The 26,001-nt window shown below is 42.5% G+C and overlaps 2 protein-coding genes across 7 annotated transcripts in view; one reads left to right on the top strand and one right to left on the bottom strand.

Annotated features, from left to right (window-relative positions):
• Zfp329 (zinc finger protein 329) overlaps positions 1-11,227 on the bottom strand; it is a 101,524-nt gene extending 90,297 nt beyond the window's left edge. For both annotated transcript variants that reach the window (XR_010051709.1, XM_039111111.2), the window contains exon 1: positions 11,088-11,227. The gene's annotated coding sequence lies outside the window, so the exon portion shown is untranslated. The remainder of the gene's footprint in view (positions 1-11,087) is intronic.
• Positions 11,228-11,403: 176 nt separating this feature from the next.
• Positions 11,404-24,806, top strand: Znf8 (zinc finger protein 8). 5 transcript variants are annotated; one of them, XM_039100792.2, is made up of 5 exons: positions 11,423-11,566; positions 11,648-12,066; positions 14,814-14,940; positions 15,188-15,283; positions 21,952-24,806. In XM_039100792.2, exons 2-5 carry the CDS (start codon positions 12,064-12,066, stop codon positions 23,388-23,390), a joined length of 1,665 nt encoding a protein of 554 aa, XP_038956720.1. In that variant the 5' UTR covers positions 11,423-11,566; positions 11,648-12,063; the 3' UTR covers positions 23,391-24,806. The 5 variants fall into 5 exon arrangements, with proteins under 5 accessions (NP_001389723.1, XP_038956720.1, XP_038956722.1 ...); XM_039100794.2 differs by having other exon boundaries at positions 11,424-11,566; positions 11,648-11,984; XM_039100795.2 differs by having other exon boundaries at positions 11,424-11,566; positions 11,648-11,867.
• Positions 24,807-26,001: the final 1,195 nt, after the last annotated feature.

Raw genomic sequence — 26,001 nt, forward strand, 5'->3', positions numbered from 1 at the left:
CTTTCTCCACATCCTCGCCAGCATCTGTTGTCCCCTGAGTTTTTGATCTTAGCCATTCTCACTGGTGTGAGGTGAAATCTCAGGGTTGTTTTGATTTGCATTTCCCTTATGACTAAAGATGTTGAACATTTCTTTAGGTGTTTCTCCGCCATTCGGCATTCCTCAGCTGTGAATTCTTTGTTTAGCTCTGAGCCCCATTTTTTAATAGGGTTATTTGTTTCCCTGTGGTCTAACTTCTTGAGTTCTTTGTATATTTTGGATATAAGGCCTCTATCTGTTGTAGGATTGGTAAAGATCTTTTCCCAATCTGTTGGTGAGGCAAGTGGATCTTTATTAGTTCAAAGCCAGTCAGGGCTACATAGAGAGATCCTGTCTCATATAATTTTAGGAGGTGAAGTTCTACAAACCAGTTTTATTTTTCTGATGCTTCAAAACATTAGAAAATTTTGAGGGCTGAAGAGAATGCTCAGCCATGAACAACACTTGTGCTGGAGGGATGGTTTAGTGGTTAAGAGCACTGACTGCTCTTCCAGAAGTCCTGAGTTCAATTCCCAGCAACCACATGATGGCTCACAACCATCTGTAATGAGATCTGATTCCCTCTTCTGGTGTGTCTGAAGACAGCTACAGTGTACTCATTAGTCCAGCTAATCCAACAATGGCTGTCTCCCAATGAAAAGTGCGAGAATCCAGTAACTGTTCCGTCCATGAGGCTGATGTCTCAGCTGGTCTTCATTACATGCCAGAATTCCAAAAAAGTAGGCCAGTGAAAGAGTGAACTTGCCAAGAAGAGTAAGGGCAACCAGGCAAAGACCAAGCTTCCTTCTTCCACATCTTTTATAGGCTGCCACCAGAAGGTGTGGCCCAGATTTAAAGGTGGCATCTTCCCACCTCAAAAGACCTGGATTTAGGGTGAGTCTTCACATTTCAAGTGATTAATCAAGAAAAGTCTTTCACAGGTACACTCAGACGAGTGGATTTTAATTAATTCTAGATGTAGTCAACTTGACAATCAAAAATACCCATCACGGCCAGCCTGGGCTATATGAGACCCTATCTCAAAATAAATAAAATAGAAACGGATGGATATCTCAATAGGTAGAGGTGTTTGCTGCCAAGCCTGACAACCTGAACCTGACTCTCAGGACCCACATGGTGGAAGGAAGAAAACTAACTACTGTGAATTGTCCTCTGACCTCCATACATGTGGACATACACATTAATTAATTAAAACGTGCTAAAATATTTAAAAATAAAAAGTGGAAATTATATTACCACAACTATCATATTTTAACAGAATAAAAAGTTATAAATTAGTAATTCGAGGAAAGTTCCACCTTAATCTTTTGTACCATCATTCTAGACAGCTGTTTAGTAAAAAAAGAAAAAAAAAAAAACCTCCTTGGGACTGGGTAGATGAGACAGCTCAGTGATAAAGAGTGAGTACTGCTCTTCCTGAGGACCCAAGTTGAGTTCCCAGCATCCATGTGAGGCAGTTCACAACCACCTGTAACTCCAGCCCTAGGGGATCTGACAACTTTGGCCTCCGTCAGCACCTGCCTGCATAGATGTGCACAGAATCATACACATTATAAGAAAGTCATAAAAATAAATATTTTTAATAAAGAAAACATCCTCGGGGGTTGGGGATTTAGCTCAGTGGTAGATCGCTTGCCTAGGAAGCGCAAGGCCCTGGGTTCGGTCCCCAGCTCTGAAAAAAAAGAACCAAAAAAAAAAAAGAAAAGAAAACATCCTCGTGTGGTAACACTCCTTTAATCCCAGCACTCAAGAGGCAGCGGTGGGCCAGTCTGGTCTACATAGCAAGTTCCCAGCCAGATCGCATTATATAGAAAGACTCTATGTAATGCTATTTTCTCCAAAAAGAAAAGAAAAGAAGCTCCCCAGATGACTTAAAACAGATGCTCTATACCAAGCAACAGGTATTGAGGTTTGGTCTGTCGCTATGTTTTATAAATAAATACTAAATACTAAATACTAAATACTAAATACTAAATACTAAATACTGTCCCGCCAAGGGCTGGTTGCCCCCAGGGACGAGGAAATCCTACCATCCACCAAGTGATGCTATGTAGCCTTGCTCCTTATTTTAAAATTATTGGTTGAATAAAGATGCCTTCAGCCTATAGTTGGGTAGAAGAGAGGTAGGCAGAGTTTCAGTTCCCAGGCTTGGGGTCTAAAAGGAACCACAAGGAGAGAGAAGATGGATTGAGGAGAAGATGCCATGGGGTATGTGATTCATAGAAATGTGCCCATGAGGGCTGGCAAATTGGAGTGAAGAGCCCAGATGTAACATGGCAAGTCAAATTTCAAGGGCATTGATAGGGAAGTAGATACTAATATAGCCTAGAGGGTAGATGTCTGTCCAGCTCTAGTACTGTCTAAGGCTTATTATAAATACAAAGGTTTCGTATATTAATCTGGGAAGTGAATGGCCTAAGGTAGGGTAGAAACCCCTGGTTGGGATTAAATAATTAATACAATAACTGGGCATACATGCTAAACTGTCACCAAGATCCCTGAGGCCTCTGATCTACTTACTATATCACTCTTCCAGCCACCATTAGAAAACTTTACTGTATTTTGAGAATGTGAGAGTGAAAGAAAAAGCAGACTGAAACTTAAAGAAAGCCAGAAAGATCCCCAAATCATCCAATTACTTTTTACAATATTCTCGTCTACCTGGGCCAGCAACATCCTCACATAATTTGTCTCACACACCTTATACCGTCTTCTCTTCCTGTATTTCTGATGCTGTGATAAAACACCATGACCAAGGGCAATTTAAAGGAGCGGCCATTTATTTTGCCGTGTGGTTTCAGAGGGGTTAGGGTCCATGGTGGTGGAGCAGAGGCATGTGAGCAAGGGACAACGTGGCCACCGGAGCAGGAAGCTAGGAGCTCACATCTTTAATGGCTGACAAGCAGAAAGCAAAGAGAGTCAGCTAGAAGTGGTGCGAGTATATAAACTCTCAAAACCTGCCCCCTGTAGGAGACACAGAGGTCCTTGTACTCACAGATAAGGTCCAGAGTAGTGGTTCTCAGCCTTCCTAATGCCACAACCCTTTAATATAGTTCCTGGTGTTGTGGTGACCCCCAAACATAAGATTATTCCATTGCTACTTCTAAGCTGTAATTTTGCTACTGTTATGAATCATCATGTAAATATCTGCTTAGCAGAATGTCTGATGTGCACCCCTAAAAGGTCTCAATCCGAAGGACTAGAGAACCACTGCACTAGAGGAACCAGGAAGTTTAAGTGCACAGGGTTGTTCCTTCAAAATAGGGGATGCATAACTTTAGCCTGGTGTTAAAAAAGCATCTGGCTCTTTTCATGGATGAGTTTTAAGATTTAACATATCCTTTAAGCTATGTCTCCTTTAGGGGAAATGCTTTTGAACAACAAAAGCAGCATTATCCTTATAAAGTAAAGAAAATCAGGGCTGGAAAGATAGCTCAGCAGTTAAGGACACTGAGTTACTCTTTCAGAGGAGCCAGGTTCAAATCCCAGGACCCACAGGGCAACTCACAACTGTCTATAACTCCAAGATTTTACATCCTCACACAAACATATATGCAAGCAAAACACCAGTGCACATAAAATGAAAATTAATTAACTAGTGATGGCTGTATATACCCCCATTTTTTCTTTTAAATTTTACAATTTAAGTATTTGATGATGTCATTCTGAAATAACTTCACCCTGTAGATTGTAAAAAATTCTAGTAATATGATTACTATTCCATAATTTGCAAAATCCCTTTAAGCTTTGCTAGTTTGCTTCAGTTTTCAGTTGTAAGAAGAGTCCTAGAAAGAAAATGGAGTACAATAAATGACTAATGACACCCAAGATTGTTTTAACCCTGTGAGCAGGAGTAACAATCATATTAGAAAAAGTATTGGCTGCTACATGAACATACTTGAAATGTCCAAATTCTGACTCTGATTTTAACCCTTGAGAATTAATTCCACCAGTAGAGGGCAGTGGTGTGAAAGAAGAACAAGAGGGTGAAGCGGTTCATGAGACCTTTTGAGCCGACTGGAAAGCATTGGTGATGAGGAGGAGGCAAGCGCATCAACTAGAGCATGAGAGGATGTTAAGGGACCTGCCAGATAAGAGTGAACACGTTGAATTACGAAAACTTGAGGCCATTGTCTAATAGACACCTGAAGGGAGAGTCTTGCAGTTTGTAAAACAACAGTTTGAATACAATATTCAGAATCAGTTAAAATCAGCCAGTGGCTGAAAAACATCTAATAAAAGCTGATTGATTAGCTGGGCAATGGTGAGCTTGCCAGGAATCCCCAGAACTCTAGATACAAAGGCAGGGGGATCTCAGAGTTCCAGGCCAGCCTGGTCTATAGAGTGACACTCAGGACAGCCAAGAGAAGCCTGCCTCAAAAAAAAGAAAAAAATCTGGCTGACTACAATGAGTTGGGACTGTTGGGCTACACAATCTGGGTGTGTACAATCCTTTTTGTGGAGGATATGAAATTTGTATATAAAACATAAGCTTCTTGTCATTTTTGAAGAGCCATCTGTAAAAGCATAGAAAGCAGCTTCTATAGGATTTTTAGATATAATTTTAAGCAATACCCATGGGACAGTTTAAGGTATCTTCAAAATTACCTTAAAAGTAGACTTAAGGATAATGATTATCAATAGATCCCAAGTAGCATGCTAATTATTATCATCATGGAGCAAATAACCAACCTGCATCTACTTAATATACTAATAACTTTCTCTGTTTCAAGTGTTATGTTTTTTTTATGGAGTTTAACCAAGTATCTTAGTTAGGGTTTTACTGCTGTGAACAGACACCATGACCAAAGCAACTCTCATGAGAATATTTAATAGGGGCTGGCTTACAGGTTCAGAGGTTCAGTACACTATCATCCAGGAGGAGCATGACGATGCCCATTCAGACTGCGGTGCAGGAGGAACTGAGAGGTCAGCCTCTTGTTCTGAAGGCAAACAGGAGAAGACTGGCTTTCAGGCAGCTGGGAAGAGGGTCTTAAAGCCCATGCCCACAGTGACACACCTACTCCAGCAAGGCCAGACCTCTTAATAGTGCCACTCCCTGAGCCAAGCATATTCAAATCACTACATCAAGAGTCTCCAGAAGGGGCTGGAGAGATGGCTCAGTGGTTAAGAGCACCAACTGCTCTTCCAGAGGTCCTCAGTTCAATTCCCAGCAACCACATGGTGGCTCACAACCATCTGTAATGAGGTCTGATGTCCTCTTCTGGCCTGTAGGCATACATGCAGGCAGAAAGCTGTATGATGTATACATAAAAAATAAATAGTAAAAGAAAAAGAGTCTCCAGAAAGTAACTTAAAGAGTAGAGCCAAATCCTTAGTAGTAATAGGCAAATAAGAATGTACCAATTTGGGGTTGGGGATTTGGCTCAGTGGTAGAGCACTTGCCTAGCAAGCACAAGGCCCTGGGTTCGGTCCCCAGCTCCGAAAAAAAAAAAAAGAAAGAAAAGAAAAAAAAAAGAAGAATGTACCAATTTAATAACCCAAAGTTCTTTTTCTAAGTAACTGGAGGTACATTGTTTGTGAGACTGTAGGATGATAGCAAATTTGTTGTTGAGTTATTTGACTATATCCTAAATAATTATTAGGTAATGTTTGTTTGTTTTGTTTTGCTTTGTTTTTCAAGACAGGGTTTCTGTCATGGAACTCACTTTGTATACCAGACTGGCCTTGAATTCACAGAGATCTGCCTACCTCTGGGTCACAAGTGTTGGGATTAAAGGTGTGTGCTACCATAACCCAACAAGGTGATTGTTTTTGTATTTTACCTGGAGCTGTATTTAAATGTTGCTCTTTTAGTGTGCTTACCATGAAAGCCAGGCATTAATTTAAGTATTCAGTAAATAGGTGAAAAAGGAGAATATCATCCACATAATGAATGACCAATACTTTGGGAACTTAAATCAGCACCAGCGTAAATGCTTTGTGTACATAAGATTAACACATAGTGGGGCTATTTTTCATCCCTTGTCATAAAACTTTCTACTGACTACAGAAGCTTGAACTTTTTTTCTCACTGCTGAGACAATGAGAAAAATAAATGGACTTTTTACTAAATTTATTTCGTTTTCACCTCAATAATTAATTACTTTTTTAATTGTTGCTTTTTTAATACATAGTTTATTTTTAGTATGCTTTATTCTCATCATATTTATCCCTTCTTCATCCCATCCCCATATATATCCTCAATACTTTGTGTTCCCATATTTTAAAATTCCGTCTATTATAATTAGTTTACTTTTGGGGATGTGGTCATCCACTGGAGTGAGTTCCACCTACCAGGGCCACACACTTAAAGACAACTAAACTCCCAAAATAGCTATGATGGTGCACAACTCTACCCTTGGCACTCAGGAGGCAGAGACATAGGGCTACACAGAGAAACCCTGTCTGGAAAAAAACAAACAAACAAGACAACAACAAAAACATCAACAAACAACAAACATAGTAAAAAGGAAAATACAATAAAAAAAACTTTCTACTGACATTGTGTCAGTGGCTGATTGTTTAAAGTAGGAACAAAGAATGCAAAATGTTCCTTATCCTCAGGATATAAAGGAATAGAGAAAAAGCAGTATTTTAAGTCAAATATAATAATGTAATGTCCTTGAGGAATCTTAGGGCCACCATTGTTTTCATAGTAGCATTTATGACCCTCAGATGATTTAACAGTTAAAATTTATTCTTTGCCCTTTTATGAATTATAAAAATGGTGGAGCTCCAAGGAGACTAATGGAAGGTTCTATATGTTCTAGTTGAAATTGTTCCTGTACTAGAGGTTCAGTCTGTTTTAATTTTTCATCATGAAGGAGCCATTGGTCAATTCATGGTAGGTCGTCAGAGATCCACTGTAGTTGTAAAGGCTGTATGGATGGCCCTTCATCAATGACCCCAATTAGGGGGGTTATATTTTCTTATATTATAATATCAGATGATTCATTAGTAGCAGTAGTAAGTACAGCTTGCATTTATTGTAATAATATATCTCTTCCTCACAAGTTACATAAAAGTTCTGAAAAAAATACTGTACAGTGCCAGAAGAATCATTAAGGAATCCTGCTGGCCTCTAACATCTTAAAATGGTGGGTCAGTAGACATTGGCCAGTGTGGGGGCCATTCCCCTTGATGACTATGATGGTTTGAATATGTTTGGCCCATGGGAAGTGGCACTATTAGCAGATGTGGCCTTATTGGAAGAAGTGTAGGTGTGCTTTGAGGATTCTTTCCTTTTTTCTTTTTTTTTTTTTTTTTCGGAGCTGGGGACCGAACCCAGGGCCTTGCGCTTGCTAGGCAAGTGCTCTACCACTGAGCTAAATCCCCAACCCCCGGCTTTGAGGATTCTTAATGCTCAAGTTCCACTCAGTGGAGAAGAAACAGTCTCTCCTGGTTGCAGTTGAATCAAAATGTAGAACTCTCAGCTCCTGTCTGCCTAGACACTGTCATGCTTCCTGCCATGATGATAATGGACTGAACCTCTGAAACTGTAAATCCATCCGCAATTAAATATTGGTTGCAACGCAACCCAAACTAGGACAATGATAATAACTGAATGATCTGCCTTAGTATCCAGAATGACTGTAAAACATCAGTTCTCAACCATCCTGTGTTGCAACCCTTTAATATACAGTTCCTTGTGTTGTAGTTACCCACAACCACAAGATCATTTCATTGTTACTTCATAACTGTAATTTTGCTACTATTGTGAATTGTAATGTAAATATCTGATGTGCAGGATATTTGACCCCAAAGGGATTGTGACCCATGGGTTGAAAACGACTGTTCTAAAACTAAAGGAATAGTTTTCAGTTCAACATAGGATGTGCATCTTCTGATAACAATCTTATCTATAAAGCTAAGGATTTTTAACCCCACAACATTAGATCTTGCTGATCCTCCAGAATGACTAGGTATTGATTTTGAGCCTGGTTATCTGGATCAATTTCTCCCTCAATCCTAGGGCTGAATGTTGCTCCCTTGGGAGCTTAAAGACATACTATCCTTGTCAAATTTAGATCAACATTCCTTACCCTGTTTTTCTTTTTTTTTTTTTTTTACATCATAGGCAAAGGTAAGGGGCAGGATTACTAGAGTACTTTTTTTTTTACTAGAGTACTTTTGCACTCCATATTTCAGATGTCTTTTATTTCCAAATAAGATCCTTTTTGAAAAGTTTTTAAATAACTTCTTTAGTGGCTGCTGCAACATGAGAGAAGCTGCCAATAGCTTGAGTGGCTGTTGGCCAATTTTTTTTAATTTATTTATTTATTATATATAAGTACACTATAACTGTCTTCAGACATACCAGATAAGGGCATCAGATCTCATTACAGATGGTTTTGAGCCACCATGTGGTTGCTGAGATTTGAACTCAGAACCTCTGAAAGAGCAGTCAGTGCTCTTAACCACTGAGTCATCTCTCCAGCCCCTGTTAGCCAATTTTTAACTATCACCCTGTTTTAGTGGTGCTGTGGCAGCTCTACACTGGTGGCTCCATCAAACCCAAGCTGCCTGATCCGGATTATCACCATCAAAGTTTTAGCCAAATTGTGCTGTGCTTAAACATGCCTAAAATAAACTATTTGGAGTTAGACTTCCAAAGTTTGAACCAACACTAACTACTTAGTCTTGTTGTACTGAGCTACCTTGTTGCCTCCTGTGGATCATTACTTTGCTGGCTCTGGTGGTTGCAAGGACACCCCCCCACCCCCGTCCCAGTGTCATACCTCCTCCAGCAAGGCTGCACCCCATAGAGCACCACCAACTGTTCAAATGCCTGAGGTGATGGGGAAATTTCTCATTCAAAACACCCCGCACTGCTTGATACTGAAGCAGTAAGCATAGTTTAATACCCTGGGACCCCCAACCCCTATTTGATTTGGGATTATGCACACATAGTCCTCTTTAACAACACACTTGGCAACCTGGTTCTTCAGTTCCACATACTGTACACACACACCTCTCCAAACAATGCCCCTAGTAACCTCAGAACCTCTATCGACATCAGGCTATTCATACCTCCATCTCTGAACAGTAGTATAAGTTTCCCTGTCCTTGGCACTGTTCAAATTAGACAGTTTCTGTTCTAGAAAATTCTTAACATATCTGTATATGCAGACTGGAAAAGCTATTCTGGCCTGAACTAGTTTTCAATGCATGCACAAGGAAGCAAAACTTTGTCCTCTGTTACTTTTAGGGAGAACTTCTTATTTACCACCTTATGCTTACACATAATCGGGCACACTTGTGTTTAAAATCAGATGCATTGGGGGTTAGGGATTTAGCTCAGTGGTAGAGCGCTTGCCTAGCAAGCACAAGGCCCTGGGTTCGGTCCCCAGCTCCGAAAGAAAAGAAAAGAAAAAAAAATCAGATGCATTATAAAAAAGGACAAACGCAGCAGAGAAAATGAATATATGACTTACCCTATCAATCAAAGTAGAGAACCACCCAAACTACATCTCTAGTCACCAGCACCCCCTTCTCTTGAGCCCTATAAAATCTGACTATTTCCCTGAGCAATAATCTGGACAGTGAGAATCTTCATTCCCATGGCCCACTGTCAATCTTTAATAGTGTACCTACATAATCTGTAATATCACTTTGCTCCAAGTAACATTATCTTACTTTTTTCCTGTGCGTTCTTAATTTCAATTATTTGAAAAAGAGGACAAGAACCTAGAAATACCTAGCCCAGACCCAGAGCACCAATTATGACACTACTGTCATTGTCAGACCTATTTACACAGAGACTGGTGGGGAAAATGCCAGCAGAGAACAAAGGAAACTACTGGGCTGAGAGGAGGGAGAGACAGAGAAGGGAAGATGAGAATTAAAGGACCTGCTGTTTGCTGGAACTGTAGCTCTGTAATAGAGCACTTGCCACTCCTGCATAAAGACCTAGGTTCAATATCCAATACTGAGGGGTGGGGTAGTGGAGGAAGGGCAGAGCCTGCTGTTCCACACGTGGTGGTCTCTGTCTCTTTAAGGGTATAGTTTATTGTTGGTCTTTTCCCACCACACCATCAGCCTAGTGAGAACCAGCAAGTACCCATTGTCTCTTTTCTTTTCTTTTTCCTTCCTCCCTCCCTGCCTCCTCCCCTCCCTCCCCCTCTCTTTCTTTCTTTCTTTCTTTCTTTCTTCTTCTTTCTTTCTTTTTCTTTCTTTTCTCATGGCAGGCTTTTGTAGCCCTGGCTGTTCTGGAACTCACTCTGTACACCAGACTAGGCTGGAATCAGAAATCTGCCTGCCTATTCTTCCCTAGTGTTAGGATTAAATGCATGTACCACCACCACCCAGCTAGCACCCATTTTCTTTTCTTGCCTTTTTTTTTTTTTTTCCTGTTTGCTTTTGTTTTGGTTGGTTGCTTGGGGGTTTTTTGTTTGATTGGTTTGGTTTGGTTTGGGTTTTTGTTTGTTTTGTTTTTGTTTTTGATAATGGTGGTTGTTGTTGTTGTTTGTTTGTTTGTTTGTTTGTTTGAGATAGGGTGTCTCTATGAAGCTCTAGTTGCCTGGAATTCACTGTGTAGACCAGGCTGGCCTGGAACTCAAAGATCTGCCTACCTCTTAAAGGCATGCACCACCATTTTTTTTTCTAGCTCTGCGTAGTTCTTAGTTTGTTTTAAAAACAAAAACAAAAATGTGTGAGGAGGGTTGTGTGGTGTGTGTGAGGGGGTGGTATGTTTTCTGTCCTTTCTCATCCATCTCCCAAACCCTTCCCCTCCACCCCACCCCCAATCCCTCAGAGTCCCTTGATCATGCTATATCGTGGAATATGACCCTGAACTCCTATTGCCTCCATCTTTTAAAAGCTAGGATTACAGGTGTACCTTTAAATGGTTGTGCTGGGATGCCTTCCAATCATTTAGTCCTTCAAAGTCTATCACATAAAGAAAGCTCTTAAATGTTCACATAATTTTGTCTCGGTTAACTTTCTATGTAACCAGAGTACACAGCACAAGAGGAAAGCCCTGGCTCTCTTGTGCGTTTAATTCCAGCAGTAAGTCAGATTGACCAACTCTAACACCAATATCTTACTGATGCGCGTTCCCCTCACAGTGCAGACGCATATATGTCCTAAACTCAGTCGTCGGGGTGGGAGGATGATTTCCGGGGAACTCGGAGCCCAAGTGATGCCAACATCCGCAGGTAACGGAATGTAAGCCGGCCTCTACTGGTACCATGCCTGATCCTTAAACATGACCTGTAGGTGGTTTCCATCTCCTTAGACCAGACGCCAGTCCTTCCCCCATTGGTCAACGTTGGACTGGCAGTAGCTTCCATTGGTTCAGAGCTGAGTCTCGGCGCGTAGCCTTCTGGGAGTTGTAGTCTCGGCGTCCCTGGTGCTGCCGCCATTGTCCAGCGGGAGGCCGGTCGGCTGGTCCCCACTACGGGGCTGCGTTTTAGATTAGGGTCGCCTTGGACGTCTGTGTCTGACCTGTTGGCCTGGGATGGACCAGCAGGACAAAGCGGCCACAGTGGTGATTGCCTCGCGGCCTCAAGCAACACAACTTCAGGTAACAAAAAACGACTGAGTGGACTCCGGGCCCCGCTATCCCCCACAAACTGGCCTGTAACCCACGGCGCTTTTTCCACAGGGGAAACAAGCGCTATCGCTCATCCTCTGAGCCTGGGTCCGAATCTAGTTCCCCTCGTCTACAATGTGCTTGCTTCAGTCTCCTGTCTCCGTGCCATGGGGTCGAGGGGGAAGGAGGTGGTCATTTCCCAAAGAACAGAACAGGCCCCGCTCAGGGTTTCGACCCCGCTCCAGCCAACGCCCTCCCATTCATCCAGAGAGACGTTTCTTGGAAATGACAGGTGACTGGCTAGCGATACAGAGCAACCACATGCGGGTACGGTCCTCAGAACTGTCCTGAAGCTCGGAGTCAACAGACTTTTGGGGAAACCTACGCATCATGAACCCCTATTTTGCAAGTAAGGCATAACTTCGCAGGACAGAGGCACCAAGTTAGTAAAACTGGAGGGTCCCACTCTTCGGGGCCTTGGGGAAACTATGGTAGGTATGGCTATCAATATTTGTCAATCTCCTGGTTGTCAAAGTTCTGCACTTGTAGACAAATTGACTGCTCATACTGTTCACCGTAGTTTACCTAGCAGAAGCCAAGACCAATTCATACATAAGTTCTGCAACTTTGAAATTACGTTCTGGAGGTCGGGGGCAGGGTGGTATTTGGTTTGCTTGGGGGAGATTTGCATTATTTACATTTGGTGTGCAAAATGAGCTTATGATAGTCTTAGATTTCAAATAATCAGATTCATGTTATCTCAGTTTTTCATGAAATTTGACCAGAGTATAGAACTGAGAACTGAGGCCTAACAACAGCTGTGAGTCATAGTGAAGGTGGATTCTCCAACCCCAGTCAAGTCTCAGATAACAGTCATTAAGCTAATTGTTTGTCAAGGAATAAACAATAAGACAGACAGGAGAAGTGTATTTAAACTGTTGTCATGTAACAGGTAGCACACACAGAATGTAGTGACCTGAAATAAATACTACTTCATGGTTTCTGGCGGGTAAGAATCCAAGAGTGACAATTTATAGATCTGCTGTAGGCTCTTAAAGCTATTTTCAAAATGACAGTCCAACAGTTATTACTTGAGACTTGACAGAACGTAGAAGACCCACTGTCAAGATAATTCATTCACATGTTGTTAGCATGAAAATTCAATGTTTCTCCATGTAGGTCTTGCTATGGAAGCACGTAGGCCTCACCATGTAATGTGTAGTTTCCTGAAGAGTGATGTGATCCAGAAGATGGCAAGGTAGAAGCTGTGTTGTCACCTATGACCTCAGCTCAGACTATGCTGTCATTTTCACAGTGTCCTATCAGTTATAGAAGTCAGCATGGCTGCAAGCAGATTGGGGAATTACTGAGGGGCCATTTTGGAGACTAGCCTCCACAGGAGCAAGGACCAAAAGTGGAGACCTTAGAGTTCTAGTACATTAGTTTCTTGTGGTTGCTGTAGCAAGTCAAAGCCAGGCTGGACCCTGTCTCAGAAATAAAAAAATAAAAATAAAAAATTTTTTTAAAAAAAGGATACATTCTAGAGATGAGAAGTCAGAAATGAGCACCCTGAGCAGAGCCACACTTCTACCAAGTCCTAGGGGAGGTTGTCTGCTTTTCCAGCTATAAGAGCTGTAAGCCCTGGCACCCCTTGCCTTGTGGCCTTTTGTCTAGCCTCAGAGCAGCAAGGTAGCAGTTTGCTTAGGTGATCACATTACTTTCCAATTTCTCAAGACTCACACCTATCTCAAACGTGTGATTGCATTTAGAGGCCACCTAGATAACCCAGGACACATGCCTGTTTGAGCATCTTTACCACACCCACCAAGTCTGTGTTACTACTGTAATATTCATAAGTTCCAGGAGCACGTATCTGGATATCTTTGGGGGTATGGTCATCCTTTATTGAAAAGTGACAAGGAGCCACTCAAATGTTCAGAGCAGTGGTTCTCAATGCTGTGACTCTTTAATACAGTTCCTCACATTGTGGTAACCCCCAGCCACAAAATCATTTTGTTGCTACTTCATAACTATAATTTTGCTACTGTTGTGAATTGTAATGTAAATATCTGATATGCAACCCCCATAGGAGTTGCAACCCACATCTTAAGAACCACTGTTTTGGGGTTGGGGATTTAGCTCAATGGGAAGAGTTTGCCTAGCATGTGTGAAGCCCTAGCACCACATTAAAAAACAAACAAGAAACTGGGTGTGGTGGGGCATACCTATAATCCCAGCGCTTGGGAGGTAAAAGCAGGAGAATCAGAAATTCAGCATCATCTTTGCCAGTATAGTTTGTCTGAGGCAAACCTGGGATACTGAAAATCCTGTCTCAGAAGCAAAAAAAGGATGTTTTTAGTATTAGGCCTGGAGAGATGTATGCAGATATGAGGACTTCAGTTCAGATCCCCAGAACCCACATAAAGGCTAGTTGGGCATGGTGGTCCACCTATAATTCTAGTCTCAGAAGACAAACAGGGGAGCCTCAGAGCAAGTTGGCTGTAGAGACTAACCATATCTTTGAGCTCTGGGTTTGATTGAGAAACCCTGCTCAGTGGATAAGGTGGAAGAGCAACTGAAGATGATTCTCAAAGTCAACATTGGGCCTCCACACACACACACACATGCAGGCACATTCTCCCTCACATGAGCACACACATGTGCATCACACACAAAAATGGAAAAGGAAGGAAAGGTGTCAAGGACTGGTATAGGAAAGAACCTCTTGAACATTGGATAAGATACTGAAAGCTGAGCTAAGATAGTACGTTAAAGGGGGGGTGGAGGCGGGGGACTGGTGATCAGATAACAAATAATGCTGGTGTGGCCTAGTCATCAATAGAAGAATGTGTAGAAGACAAAGATCTGATCACCCAAAGTTGTCTTCTGGCCTCCATGTACACATGCATACACACAAACACTCAAAAACATACTTAGAAACAAATAAAACCCAGTAGCCAATTTTAGAGGTCATAAACCTGCATGTCAGTGGTCTAGTCTGTCTGATCAGTCATAGGTCAGCTGTGGCTGGCTTTGTTGATGCTGCCAAGTGCTCTCTATATTGTCATGGTAGCCTGTGCCTACCTCATAGTGCCCCAGTAGGCTCCCAATGGGGGCTGAGGCACATCAGTCAGAGTGTATAGTTTCTCAAGACCCCTGCCTGCCTGTTTTCTCTTATTCTTCCTCTACTACAGAGGTAGATGGTCCAACTAATCGAGGTTGCCTGGAAATGTTTCAGGAGCCAGTGACTTTCCGAGATGTGGCTGTGGACTTTACGCAAGAGGAGTGGGGACAGCTGGACCCTACCCAGAGGACTCTGTATCGTGATGTGATGCTGGAGACCTTTGGGCACCTTCTCTCTGTGGGTAAGCTCTGCTTCCCTCACTGTAGTGGTGGAATCTTCCTGAGTTATGATTGTGGGCCTCTTATATGGGGCTCTAACGTAACCCTGAGTCCTCATTCCCTGTAGGACACTCTTGTGTCCTTCTGCCACAGAGCAAAACCTTCACATGACTGTGAGATGCCCATATGTCCCTATGGTCAAGAGCCTGCAGCCAGGGCTTGTTTTTCCCAGAGCAGCTTCCGACTTCCTGTGCCTTTTCCTATTTCCAGGTCCTGATCTTCCCAAACCTGCAGTTATCTCCCAGCTGGAACAAGGTGCTGAGCTGTGGGTGGCAGACAGAGGAGGCTCCCAGGCCTGCCATCCAGGTAAAAAACCCCACCAAGTGGGTGCCCCAGTTGTGGGGGATTCTAGGAGACCACTGGAGATGCACTTAAGGGAAGAATATTGTTTCAGGGCCCTCAAAACCATTTCTCTCTTAGGAGGTTCACAGGGCGTAGCATCAGATTCAGAGCTATGACTGGTTATAGCCAAAGACGCAGAGAAAAATCTGTGAAAGGAAAGTTTAGAAGGGAAAGTTTAGAGGAGTGATTCTCAACCTTCCTAACACTGTGACCCTTTATACAGTTCCTCATGTTGTGGTGACCCCCAACCATAACATTATTTTCATTGTTGCTTCATAACTGATTTTGCTACTGGTATGATTTGTAATGTAAATATCTGATATACAGGCTATCTGATATGTGACCCTGGAGGGATCACGATCCACCAGTTGAGAACCACTGATCTAGAAGCAGCAGACATGAGTTTACAGATCTTCAGAATGTGCTCAGTTCCCCCAGCAGTGAGCTGTGATAGTACGTGATGACTGTGATCTCCAGGAAATACGGGATTCTGTCCTAGGGACACCTTTTGCCTAGTGCATTCCATGATTCTGGGGCTTGAAATAAAAACAGAGCAGTGAACTTTTAGGATTGTGGGAACCCACCCCAAGTCCAAGTTCCCTAACACTCCCAAAGGCCAGCCTGTGAGCAAACTTCCCCTAGCCTGTCAGCTTGGCCAGTTGTCTTATATTTCTGGAGGGTCCACTGGCCCATCCTCCTGTGCTCACAAGAGCCATTTCCTTCCTCTCCAGCAGTGATCGTGTTTCTGCTGCATCTTACTTTTCAGGCTATGCCCTTTCTCATTAGCCTTCCCAGCATCCTCTTCCTGACTTTCATCCTGGCCTTCCATTCAGTTCTTGCATGTTAGAGTCTGCAAACCTGTTCCCCAGACCCTTCTGTTAGTCTATTATCAGAACAAATTCTATTTAAGTATTAAAAACTTGTCCTAGGGCTGAAAAGTTGGCTCAGTGGTTAAGAACCCTTGTTGTTCTTGCCCAGGACCCAAGTTCAATTCCCAGCACCCACAAGAAGACTCATTCAGGTGGTACACAGACATATGTGCAGGCAAAGCACTCACATGAATAAAATAAATCTAAAAATTTAAAAATTTAAAAAAAAAAAAAAACAACTTTGGCCTGATGTGGTGACGCATGTTCTTATCCCAGCACTCAGGAGGCAGATACAGGTGGATCTCTGTGAGTTCAAAGTCAGCCTAGTCTAAATATTGAGATCCAGGCAAGCTAGGGATATATATTGTAAGATCCTGTCTGAAAAACAAATCAAAAAGCCTTAAATCTACGTTAAGAGAAACTCAGAAGGAGAAGGAAATATTGCTTTTAAAAAGCAGGACCCCCGACTTAGCTGGCACTGGTGCTAGCTTGGCATTTTAGAGATGTGCCAGGGCTGTTGGTTCCGTGTTACTCAGGATTACTGTGTGACTACAGTAGCTCTGGCCATCATATCCATTGTTCCTGATGAGAAGGAAGGGAGGCAATGGGAACAGTGCCCGACATGTGTTCCCTTGTCCCAACACTCTGATCGGGACTGGATTACTTGCTCTTATCCAGACACTGTTTACTAGGGACGGTGGAAAGGAAAGGTCTAATAGATAATTAAATAGGACTGGTACCCTGGGACCCTTGACAGCTGGAGTGGATACAGTATGGCTTTGGTGACATATAACCAGCAGCCTGCAGTCAACCCACCCAAATGCTTCTAAGTGCTACCCAGGGCTGCAACGAGGCAAGCTGACCTCTATGAAGAGGTGTGACACTCTCTCTCAGGTTCATGAGTCTGCAGCAGATCCATTTCTTCCTTCTTTGTCGGTTGTTGCCAATGCTGCTTCCAACTTTGTTGTCAGGAGCAAATCCGACTCATCTAGACACATCCTTTCCACTGACAGCGTATGCCCTGATTGAATCTAGGTTCTAAAATAACTAAGCCTTGACTGGCTTGCACAGTAGGTGTGGCATCAGAATTGTTGCAGAAACTATTAAGTCATATGTGTTCTAGAAACAAAGGCCTCTGGAGAGCCCTGTTAAAATGGAAACATATTTTGCATTAATACTTGTGTAGATGCCCTACTGCTACTGAAGCAAAGTACTGTGGCAAAGTGGTTGGGAAAAATACAGATTTGGCTGATTATGATAGTGAACTCCTGTAATCCCAATCACCCTGCAGGAAAAGCCTCTGTAAAACCCTGTCCCAAAAAAAGGCCCACAATTCAATTATGTATTTTCTCGAATGTGTGGAAGTTAGTTGGAGTAGAAAGTGGTTCATCAGGGCCAACTGCTCTGGCAGTACCGGGAGAGGTTCCATTGCCTTGTTCCTCCTAATGTGCAGAAGTTGCCCGTGTACCATGGCTCGTGGGGCCTTCTGCATAACATATCACTCAGCTATGTATCCACTGCCTCACTTTCCTCTCAGACTCTGGCTCATGGAGCCATAGAATCTCCAGAGAACTGCACACTTTCAGTAGTCTTAATTTGGACCCAGAGAGGTAGCTCATCAGTTAAGAGCACTTTCTCGGGCTGGAGAGATGGCTCAGCGGTTAAGAGCACCTGACTGCTCTTCCAGAGGTCATGAGTTCAATTCCCAGCAACCACATGGTGGCTCACAACCATCTGTAAAGAGATCTGGTGCCCTCTTCTGGTGTATCTGAAGACAGCTACAGTGTACTTATATATAATAAATGAATAAATCTTTAAAAGAAAAAAAAGAGCGCTTTCTCTTCTTGCAAAAAAAAAAAAACAAAAAACAAAAAAACCTGACTTTGGTTCCAGCACCCCTGTCAGGTGGCTCACAACTATCTCTAACTGTAGTTCTGGGAGATCTGATGCCCTCTTTTGATCTCAGGCCCCCTCACACATGTGCTGTGCTTCACATACATGCACATAAATAAAAAATTAAATTTCAATTAAAAATGTTTTAAATTTACAATATCCTCTTTGCCGTGTAACAGGGTCCAATGACTAGAATGTGGTTATCTTTGAGGGGCTATCTTTCAGTTTAGCACACTCTTTATCCAATGAGAGTAATTGTTTTGTTTTAAAGAGTGCTTATCTAGGTAGACCCCCTCCCAGTACAGCCATGTGATTTGGTGGGCCTGTTGCATCTTGCTTTGTTTCTTAGGTTCCCTCTTATAGTTTCCTGGTGTACTGTAGTCTCAACCCTACCCTTGATTCCTCTTACCACAGTCTCACTCTGGAGAACTATGACTTTCTAAACACTATGGCTCAAAAATCTGGTGCCAGGTCGACTGGAGCTGTGAAAGCCCCAGGTGAATTCAACAGCATTGATACCTTCAACTATTCCTGGCCTGACCTGGTTACACCAGCTCAACCCTCAGTAGTGGCTTGGAGAGCCCTGTTAAAATAGAAACATACTTTGCATTAATACTTGTGTAGATGCCCTACTGCTAGCAGTAGGCCACTACTCCCTACTCTGGGTCCTCTTCACCCCTCTTCCCTTTGGCAACATTGGTCTGGACCAGGGTTTGCCCTGAGGCTATATTTTAATAGCTCAGCTCAGAAGTTCATTCAGCAAGCATTCCTGAGGACTCACCTATATCATGCTTTTGATGCTAGGAGTGTAGCAGAAAATAAGACTTCCAGACTGAGATGAGCCTTCATTCAGCCAGGGTTTTGAAGTAAAAATATCAGGAGGTGATGGTTCAAACAAACAAACAAACAGAAAGCCTGCCTGAGAAACAGGGTAGAGGATACATACCTCCAGGACACACAGAATTGCCTCTTTTCAGAGATAACACTGAAGCAGGCAGGTGGCTGGAGATGCATGCTCCAGGCAGAGAAAGCAGCACGGGATGTGGTGGGAGGGACAGTAAGGAGGCCTGCAGGGAACCGTGTAAAAGAAGAAGTGAGGTCAGAGTGAATGGTGGACAAAAGGAGAGAGCACAGTCTATCATCAGAAGTGATCTGCATGGTGAGCAGAGGGGTAAGCAGGGTGGAAAGAAGAGAAGGTCTATTTGGGCTTTTGGCAACAACTGCATTAGGATTCATATACCATATGATATTCCCATTTAAAATTGGAGGTAAAGATTGAGTTGTGTGCATGAAGCCCTGGACCTGATACACAGTTCAGCAAAACAAAAACAAATCAAAAAAGACAAAAAAAGAAGAAAAAAACCCCACCTATTATATAATCCAGTGGTGATGGAGTGTATTCACAGATTGTCCATCACCAGTGTCTACTTCTGTGTCTCATCACTGTTTAGGTGATTGTAAAAAGCAGGTTCTTATTTCTTACAGTTCTAGAGGCTGAAAGTTGATTTGGTTCATGATAGAGGCCCCTTTCTCATCTATGGATGAATGGCTGCTCCTTCCTCAGAAGAAAAGGGGAGGTGGGTAGGGAGTAAGACTCCAATGTCCCCTTTTAGAAGGGCACTAGTCTATCACAAGGACTTCGTGACCTCATATTCTCCAAAGCCCCATTTGTAAATACTATCAAAACAGGGATTAGGATTTACATATACAAATTTTAAGAGAATACAAACATTTAGACCTTATCCACCACCAGAAAAGTTGCCTGTTAGCAGTCCCCATCTATCTTCCCTTCCTCTTGACAGTCACTCATTTGGACTGCCTATGGATTTGCCTGTTTGGGACCTTTCTCAATCAGTGGACCTTCAGTTTGCGACATTCGTGTCTGACTTCTTTTCCTCAAAGTCCCTCCATGTAACAGTGTCTATTCACATATCCGTCCTTTTTATGACTGAATATTTCATTGACTGGGTAGATCATCATTAGCTGGTTTGTTTGTTGTTATTCAGGGAATAGAACCTTAGGGCCTCATACATGCTGGGCAACTACTCCACCACTGAGCTGTGTTCCCTACACTCATGTTTTATTTTCCATTTACTAGTTGATGGGCATTTGGGTTCTTTGCACTCTGGGCTGTTAAGAGTAGTGCTACTGTGGACATACGGGTATAAATAAGTTGTTTTTTTTTTAAGATTTATTCATGTATCATATGTAAGTATATGATACACACCAGAAGAGGAGGGCATCAGATCTCATTACAGATGGTTATGAGCCACCATGTGGTTGTTGGGATTTGAACTCAGGACCTCTGGAAGAGCAGTCAGTGCTCTTAACCACTGAGCCATCTCTCCAGCCCAATAAGTTGTTTTATTTTAAGAACATTTTCACAAACTATATAACGTATTATCTTCAGGTATAAAATTTTGTATGGAATGACTCACATTTTTTTAAAGATTTATTTATTATAAGTACACTGTAGCTATCTTCAGACACACCAGAAGAGGGCATCAGATCCCATTACAGATGGTTGTGAGCTACCGTGTGGTTGCTGGGATTTGAACTCAGGACCTCTGGAAGAGCAGTCAGTGCTCTTAACCACTGAGCCATCTCCCCAGCCCAGAATGACTCACATTTTATTAAGTCCCTCTGTGTGCTGTGCAGAGGTGGCAAAGAGCATGTCCAGCCAGTCTCAGCTTCTCCAGCTTTTCTCCTGTGGCCGGGCTTTTGGTTTGCCCTTTAATCCCTCCAGCATTCACTGAGACAGATGTTTTTGAATCTTTAGCACCTGTCAGTTCCAGGCACAGATAACGAATGAACACATTCATGTGTGTCATGGGTGAGTCTTAAGCAGGTGAGAGGCCTCAAGAATCTAAGGGTGGGGCTGGAAAGATGAGTCAGCAGTTGAGAGCCCCTACTGCTCTTGTAAAGGATATGGGTTCTGTTCCCAAAACCCACAAGTTGGCTCACAAGTACCTATAACTCCAGTTCCAGGGATCCAGTGCCCTCTGACCTCGGTGGATGCCTGCGTGTATAAGAGTGGTCAATGAAGGGAAGCATGGTCCTCCATAAAGTGTAATTCCTGGTCCCTAAAACCAGCTGTTTAGGGCTGGAGAGATGGCTCAGTGGTTAAGAGCACTGGCTCTTCCAGAGGTCCTGAGTTCAATTCCTAGCAACCACATGGTGGCTCACAACCATCTGTAATGAGATCTGAAGCCCTCTTCTGGTGTGTCTAAAACAGCTACAGTGTAGTTATAATAAATAAAAATAAATAAATCTTTAAAAAAAAAAAAAACAGGGGTTGGGGATTTAGCTCAGTGGTAGAGCGCTTGCCTAAGAAGCGCAAGGCCCTGGGTTCGGTCCCCAGCTCCGAAAAAAAAGAACCAAAAAAAAAAAAAAAAAAAAAAAAAAAACAGCTGTCTATAAGGTGAGGCCAATGGAAGCATAAGAGTAATTATAAGAAGCAAGAGGTTCACAGCAAGAAAAGGATATGTGACAACAGAAGTAGAGACTATTGAGAGAGATTTGAAGATGCTAACTACTGACTTCCATAGGTTCTTCTGTGGAGCTTCCAGGAAAAAACAGCCCAGCTGGCATCTGGACTTTAGGACTTCATATTATAAAATACAAAACACAGCTACTTTGGGGCACTAGGTTTATGGTAGGATGTCACAGTGTCCTTGCAAGAAAATAGTACGTTTTTATTTTGTTTCCAGTGCTTGGCCCAGGAGTGAAGCTATAGTTAAGGGTAGAGATAGTTGATGTCAAGAGGAGAATCAGGTCTTACCAAGGCAGGTCATTAAGGTCCAGGGTATTAGAACGTGGCTCTCTCCTCATTTTCCCGTAACTACTCAGAGCTCTTTGTTTTTCTTTCAGGTTGGATTCTTGAACCTGAAGACCACACACTGCTCAAGGACCAGGACCTCCCAAAAATGAAACCATCCCCCATTACAGAAAAGGATGGGTTTGCAAAGGCTGTTTCTTGTCATTCTATGACAGGGATATATCGGGAAAATGATGGCCAGAGGCAGGCACTCAAGAAGGACCAGAGTAACTTAAGGCAGTTGAATGGCCCCAAAGAGATACCAGTTCAAAGTCAAAGCTATAAAAGCCTTGGACTTGTAGAAACCTGTGTTCTTGGCTTAAACACAGATCTATTACCAGATATTTCTAGAATAGAGTATGGCTATACTTATGGCTCACAAGTTAAAAATTCAGAACATAACCCAAGCTTAGTCAGTCAACAGACAGACTCCCCAGCATCACAGCCTTTTGATGACAATGGCAGTCAAAAAGCCTTTGATCAGATTATGCCCATTACAGAACTCACAAAAAGTCAAGTGCAAGATAAACCCTATAAGTGTACTGACTGTGGGAAGTCATTTAACCATAATGCACATCTTACAGTGCACAAGAGAATCCATACGGGAGAAAGACCTTACATGTGCAAAGAGTGTGGGAAAGCCTTCAGCCAAAACTCTTCCCTTGTTCAACATGAGCGAATCCACACCGGAGACAAACCTTATAAGTGTGATGAATGTGGAAAATCTTTTTGCCACAGTACACACCTTACAGTCCATAGGAGAATTCACACTGGAGAGAAACCCTATGAGTGTCAGGACTGTGGAAGGGCCTTCAATCAGAATTCATCCCTGGGTCGACACAAGAGGACACACACTGGGGAGAAGCCTTATACCTGCAGCGTTTGTGGGAAATCCTTCTCCCGGACCACTTGCCTCTTCCTGCACCTGAGGACTCACACTGAGGAAAGGCCATATGAGTGTAATCACTGTGGAAAGGGCTTCAGGCACAGTTCTTCCCTGGCCCAGCATCAGCGGAAGCATGCTGGTGAGAAACCCTATGAGTGCCGACAGAGGCTGATCTTTGAGCAGGCACCAGCTTTAACAAAGCTCGAGTGGACAGAACCCCTCAGCTGTGACCCACCATTAAGTCAAAGTGAAAGGACTCAACAGAGCGATAGGCCCTTTAAATGTAATCAGTGTGGAAAGTGTTTCATTCAGAGTTCTCACCTCATCCGACATCAGATAACCCACAACAGAGAGGAAGAACCAGTACGTGGACGTAGCCGAAGACGGGAACAACACTGTAGACCAGGCTCAAAACTCATCCGGAATCCACACTCAAATTCAAAAGAGGTTCCAATAGCCCAGGCAAAGGCAGGACAAGCAAGCAGAGCCCTGGCCTTGTTTGACCTTCATGAAATTATGCAGGAGAAAAACTCTGTGCATGTTATTGGGGTAGAAGAACCTTCAGTGGGCAATTCCATGCTGTTTGACATCAGAGAATCTAGATAGAGAGATGATTTTTTAGATAACTTTTGAGTTACCAGGCACAAACATTACATCCACAGTGTATGGGTGGCAAGAGAAGATGGCTTAATGTCAGTAGTGACCTCTGACTTTGTAAGGAAGTGGTGCCTCCCACACAGTTGAGGTTGGTGTTTCTCAAATGTATCAAACTCAGTTCCTGTTTAAGGACAGCCTCTTTGTTTGTTTTCTGAGACAAGGTCTCATGTGGCCCAAGCTGGCCTCAAACTCACTATATATCCAAGGATGACCCTGAATTTTCTGATCCTTCTGTCTTCATTCACCTCCCTAATTCTGGGATTGTGGCTAAATGCCACTAAACCCAGCAACAACAGACACCTTGAGATATCTTCTCCATTATCCCAAAATGAGTTTACCAGTAATAAAAACCTCTGCACAGGCATAGTTTGGAAATAACACATGACCCCTGTTGTGTGTTATTTTAAAAAGCAAGCTTCTGCCTTTGCCCGGGACTGTGGCCCTTGATCCTGGTTTAGCTCCAAGATCGGCTGCTCCCAGTCCCACTCCCCATTTGTCTGTTCCTCCCAGCTTAGCTTCACCAATGGCCAGCTACTGCCTTTCCTGGGAGCTGCAATCGTTCCCCCAAGTTCTTTGTAAAGGATAGTTAAAGTAATTTATGGTGTACTGTGTTAGTGTGGTATCTTACCATGTCCCGTGTGGGCCCATTTGACCAGGAGATCATGGTCTGAAACTTTCAGACTGGTTCAAGGTATACTGCTGTCTACAAATAATACCATAAAGGACTTTATCATGCCAAAGTGATATTGCAAAATAGTAATGAATTCTTATAAAAGTTTGAACAAATCAAAATACTATTGTATTTGTGGGAAACTCTGCCCAAATTCCAAATGTACACAAAGTAGTGTTTGTTTCTGTGTGGCTCAGTTCTGCACTTGACAGTCATTGCAGCATGCTTGACTCTTGTCCTGTTTCAGTACATCATCTGACAGAGAAGCACCCACATAATTCTACAGCATCCTCTAAAGGAGTCACAGCTCCTATGGAAACCACTATCTTGAAATATCTAGAGTTGTTGTTAATCAGAGGTATCCACTTGCAATAATTTGTCCTCAGAGGACATTTGGTAATGTATGGAGTCATTTTTGTCCCTGCAAGTTGAAAGATGCTACTGGTATCTGGGTAGAGGCCAAGGATACTACTCAACATACTTAAGTGTCCAGGGTAGCTCTTCAAAGAATTTTCTAGTCCAAATATATCAATAATATCAACATGGAAAAGCCCTGATATAAACTCAACCCAGGGGATTGGGGTGTGGCTCAGTAATAGAACATTAGCCTGGCATGTAAAAGGCCCTAAGTTCAGTCCCCAAATAACTCACCTTTTCTAAACTAAATTGATTGAACAATGCTTTATTAACAGTCATTTGAGTTCTCTCTTTTTTTTTTTTTGAGTTCTCGCTTTTTTTAAGATTTATTTATTTTATATATAAGTACACTGTAGCTGTCTTCCAGACACACCAGAAGAGGGCATCAGATCTCATTACAGATGATTATGAGCCACCATGTGGTTGCTGGGATTTGAACTCGGGACTTCTAAAAGAGCAGTCAGTGCTCTTAACCACTGAGCCTTATCTCCAGCCCCATGTGAGTTATTCTTAACAAATACAGTGTACACACACACACACACACACACACACGTATTTGTTTATATTAGTGTTAAGTAAATCACCGATTTGCAGTATCTATATTCAAGGTGAAGAATTCCTTTATCTTTCTGGATAATCTTTTAGCACTTAACAATAGATCTTCTAGAATGATATATTTTCACTGGGTCTCCCACCCACCTCCTCATCCCTGTTCCTCCCTGTATTGTTTCACATCCACCCCAGAAAACAATACATCTCTCTGAATATATTTGTAAAAGGCTAAGACTTTAAGTGTATATAACCATAACCACATTGATCCATGGACAGAACCTTTTGCATAATCACACAAGGCCCATCATTTTGGGGTTTTGCCATGTTGGTATTTGAGCAGTGCTTCTGGGTCAGAATTTGAATGAAAACAGTGTCCTGGGGTTATTGATTATATACTCTTCTAAACAGGAGCAAAAAATATTTAGGGAGAAGTTATTCTTTTACATCTCAAGGGAAGATATTACGTATATGTAACAAATACCATCAAATATCCAGCATCCAGGGGTTGGGGATTTAGCTCAGTGGTAGAGCGCTTGCCTAGCAACCGCAAGGCCCTGGGTTCGGTCCCCAGCTCCGAAAAATAGAAAAATAGAAAAAAAATATCCAGCATCCAGACGTTCCTGGTTGCTTCATAATCTACACAAGATCTATACGGTGTGTTTGGTTTCTTTCTTAAATCTTTTAGTTGAGCTGTTTCTTAGTCTTTTGTTTGTTACTTGAATAACTTTGATATAGTAAACTGATTTCCCATTTGGTATCAAGACACTGAGCTGTGCTAAGGGGGTACCCTTTAAGATCACATGACTCCCATTGTTCTCAAAGCTCCTCCCCCCTATGTTTCACGTTGTATGGAGTTGTTACAGGAGAAAGCCTTCCTGTCAGCTCTTAATGACAAAAAAAGCTTTATTCAAAGCAAGATAC

This window comes from Rattus norvegicus, chromosome 1 (genome assembly GCF_036323735.1).
Source record: "Rattus norvegicus strain BN/NHsdMcwi chromosome 1, GRCr8, whole genome shotgun sequence".
Lineage (NCBI taxonomy): Eukaryota > Metazoa > Chordata > Mammalia > Rodentia > Muridae > Rattus > Rattus norvegicus.

Excerpts from the sequence above, each read along its gene's own strand:
- Znf8 (NM_001402794.1), top strand. The coding sequence starts at position 11,501 with ATGGACCAGCAGGACAAAGCGGCCACAGTGGTGATTGCCTCGCGGCCT. Across the intron at positions 11,567-14,813 it reads CTCAAGCAACACAACTTCAG|GAGCCAGTGACTTTCCGAGA; the intron begins GTAACAAAAAAC and ends GAAATGTTTCAG. Across the intron at positions 14,941-15,187 it reads TGGGCACCTTCTCTCTGTGG|GTCCTGATCTTCCCAAACCT; the intron begins GTAAGCTCTGCT and ends TCCTATTTCCAG.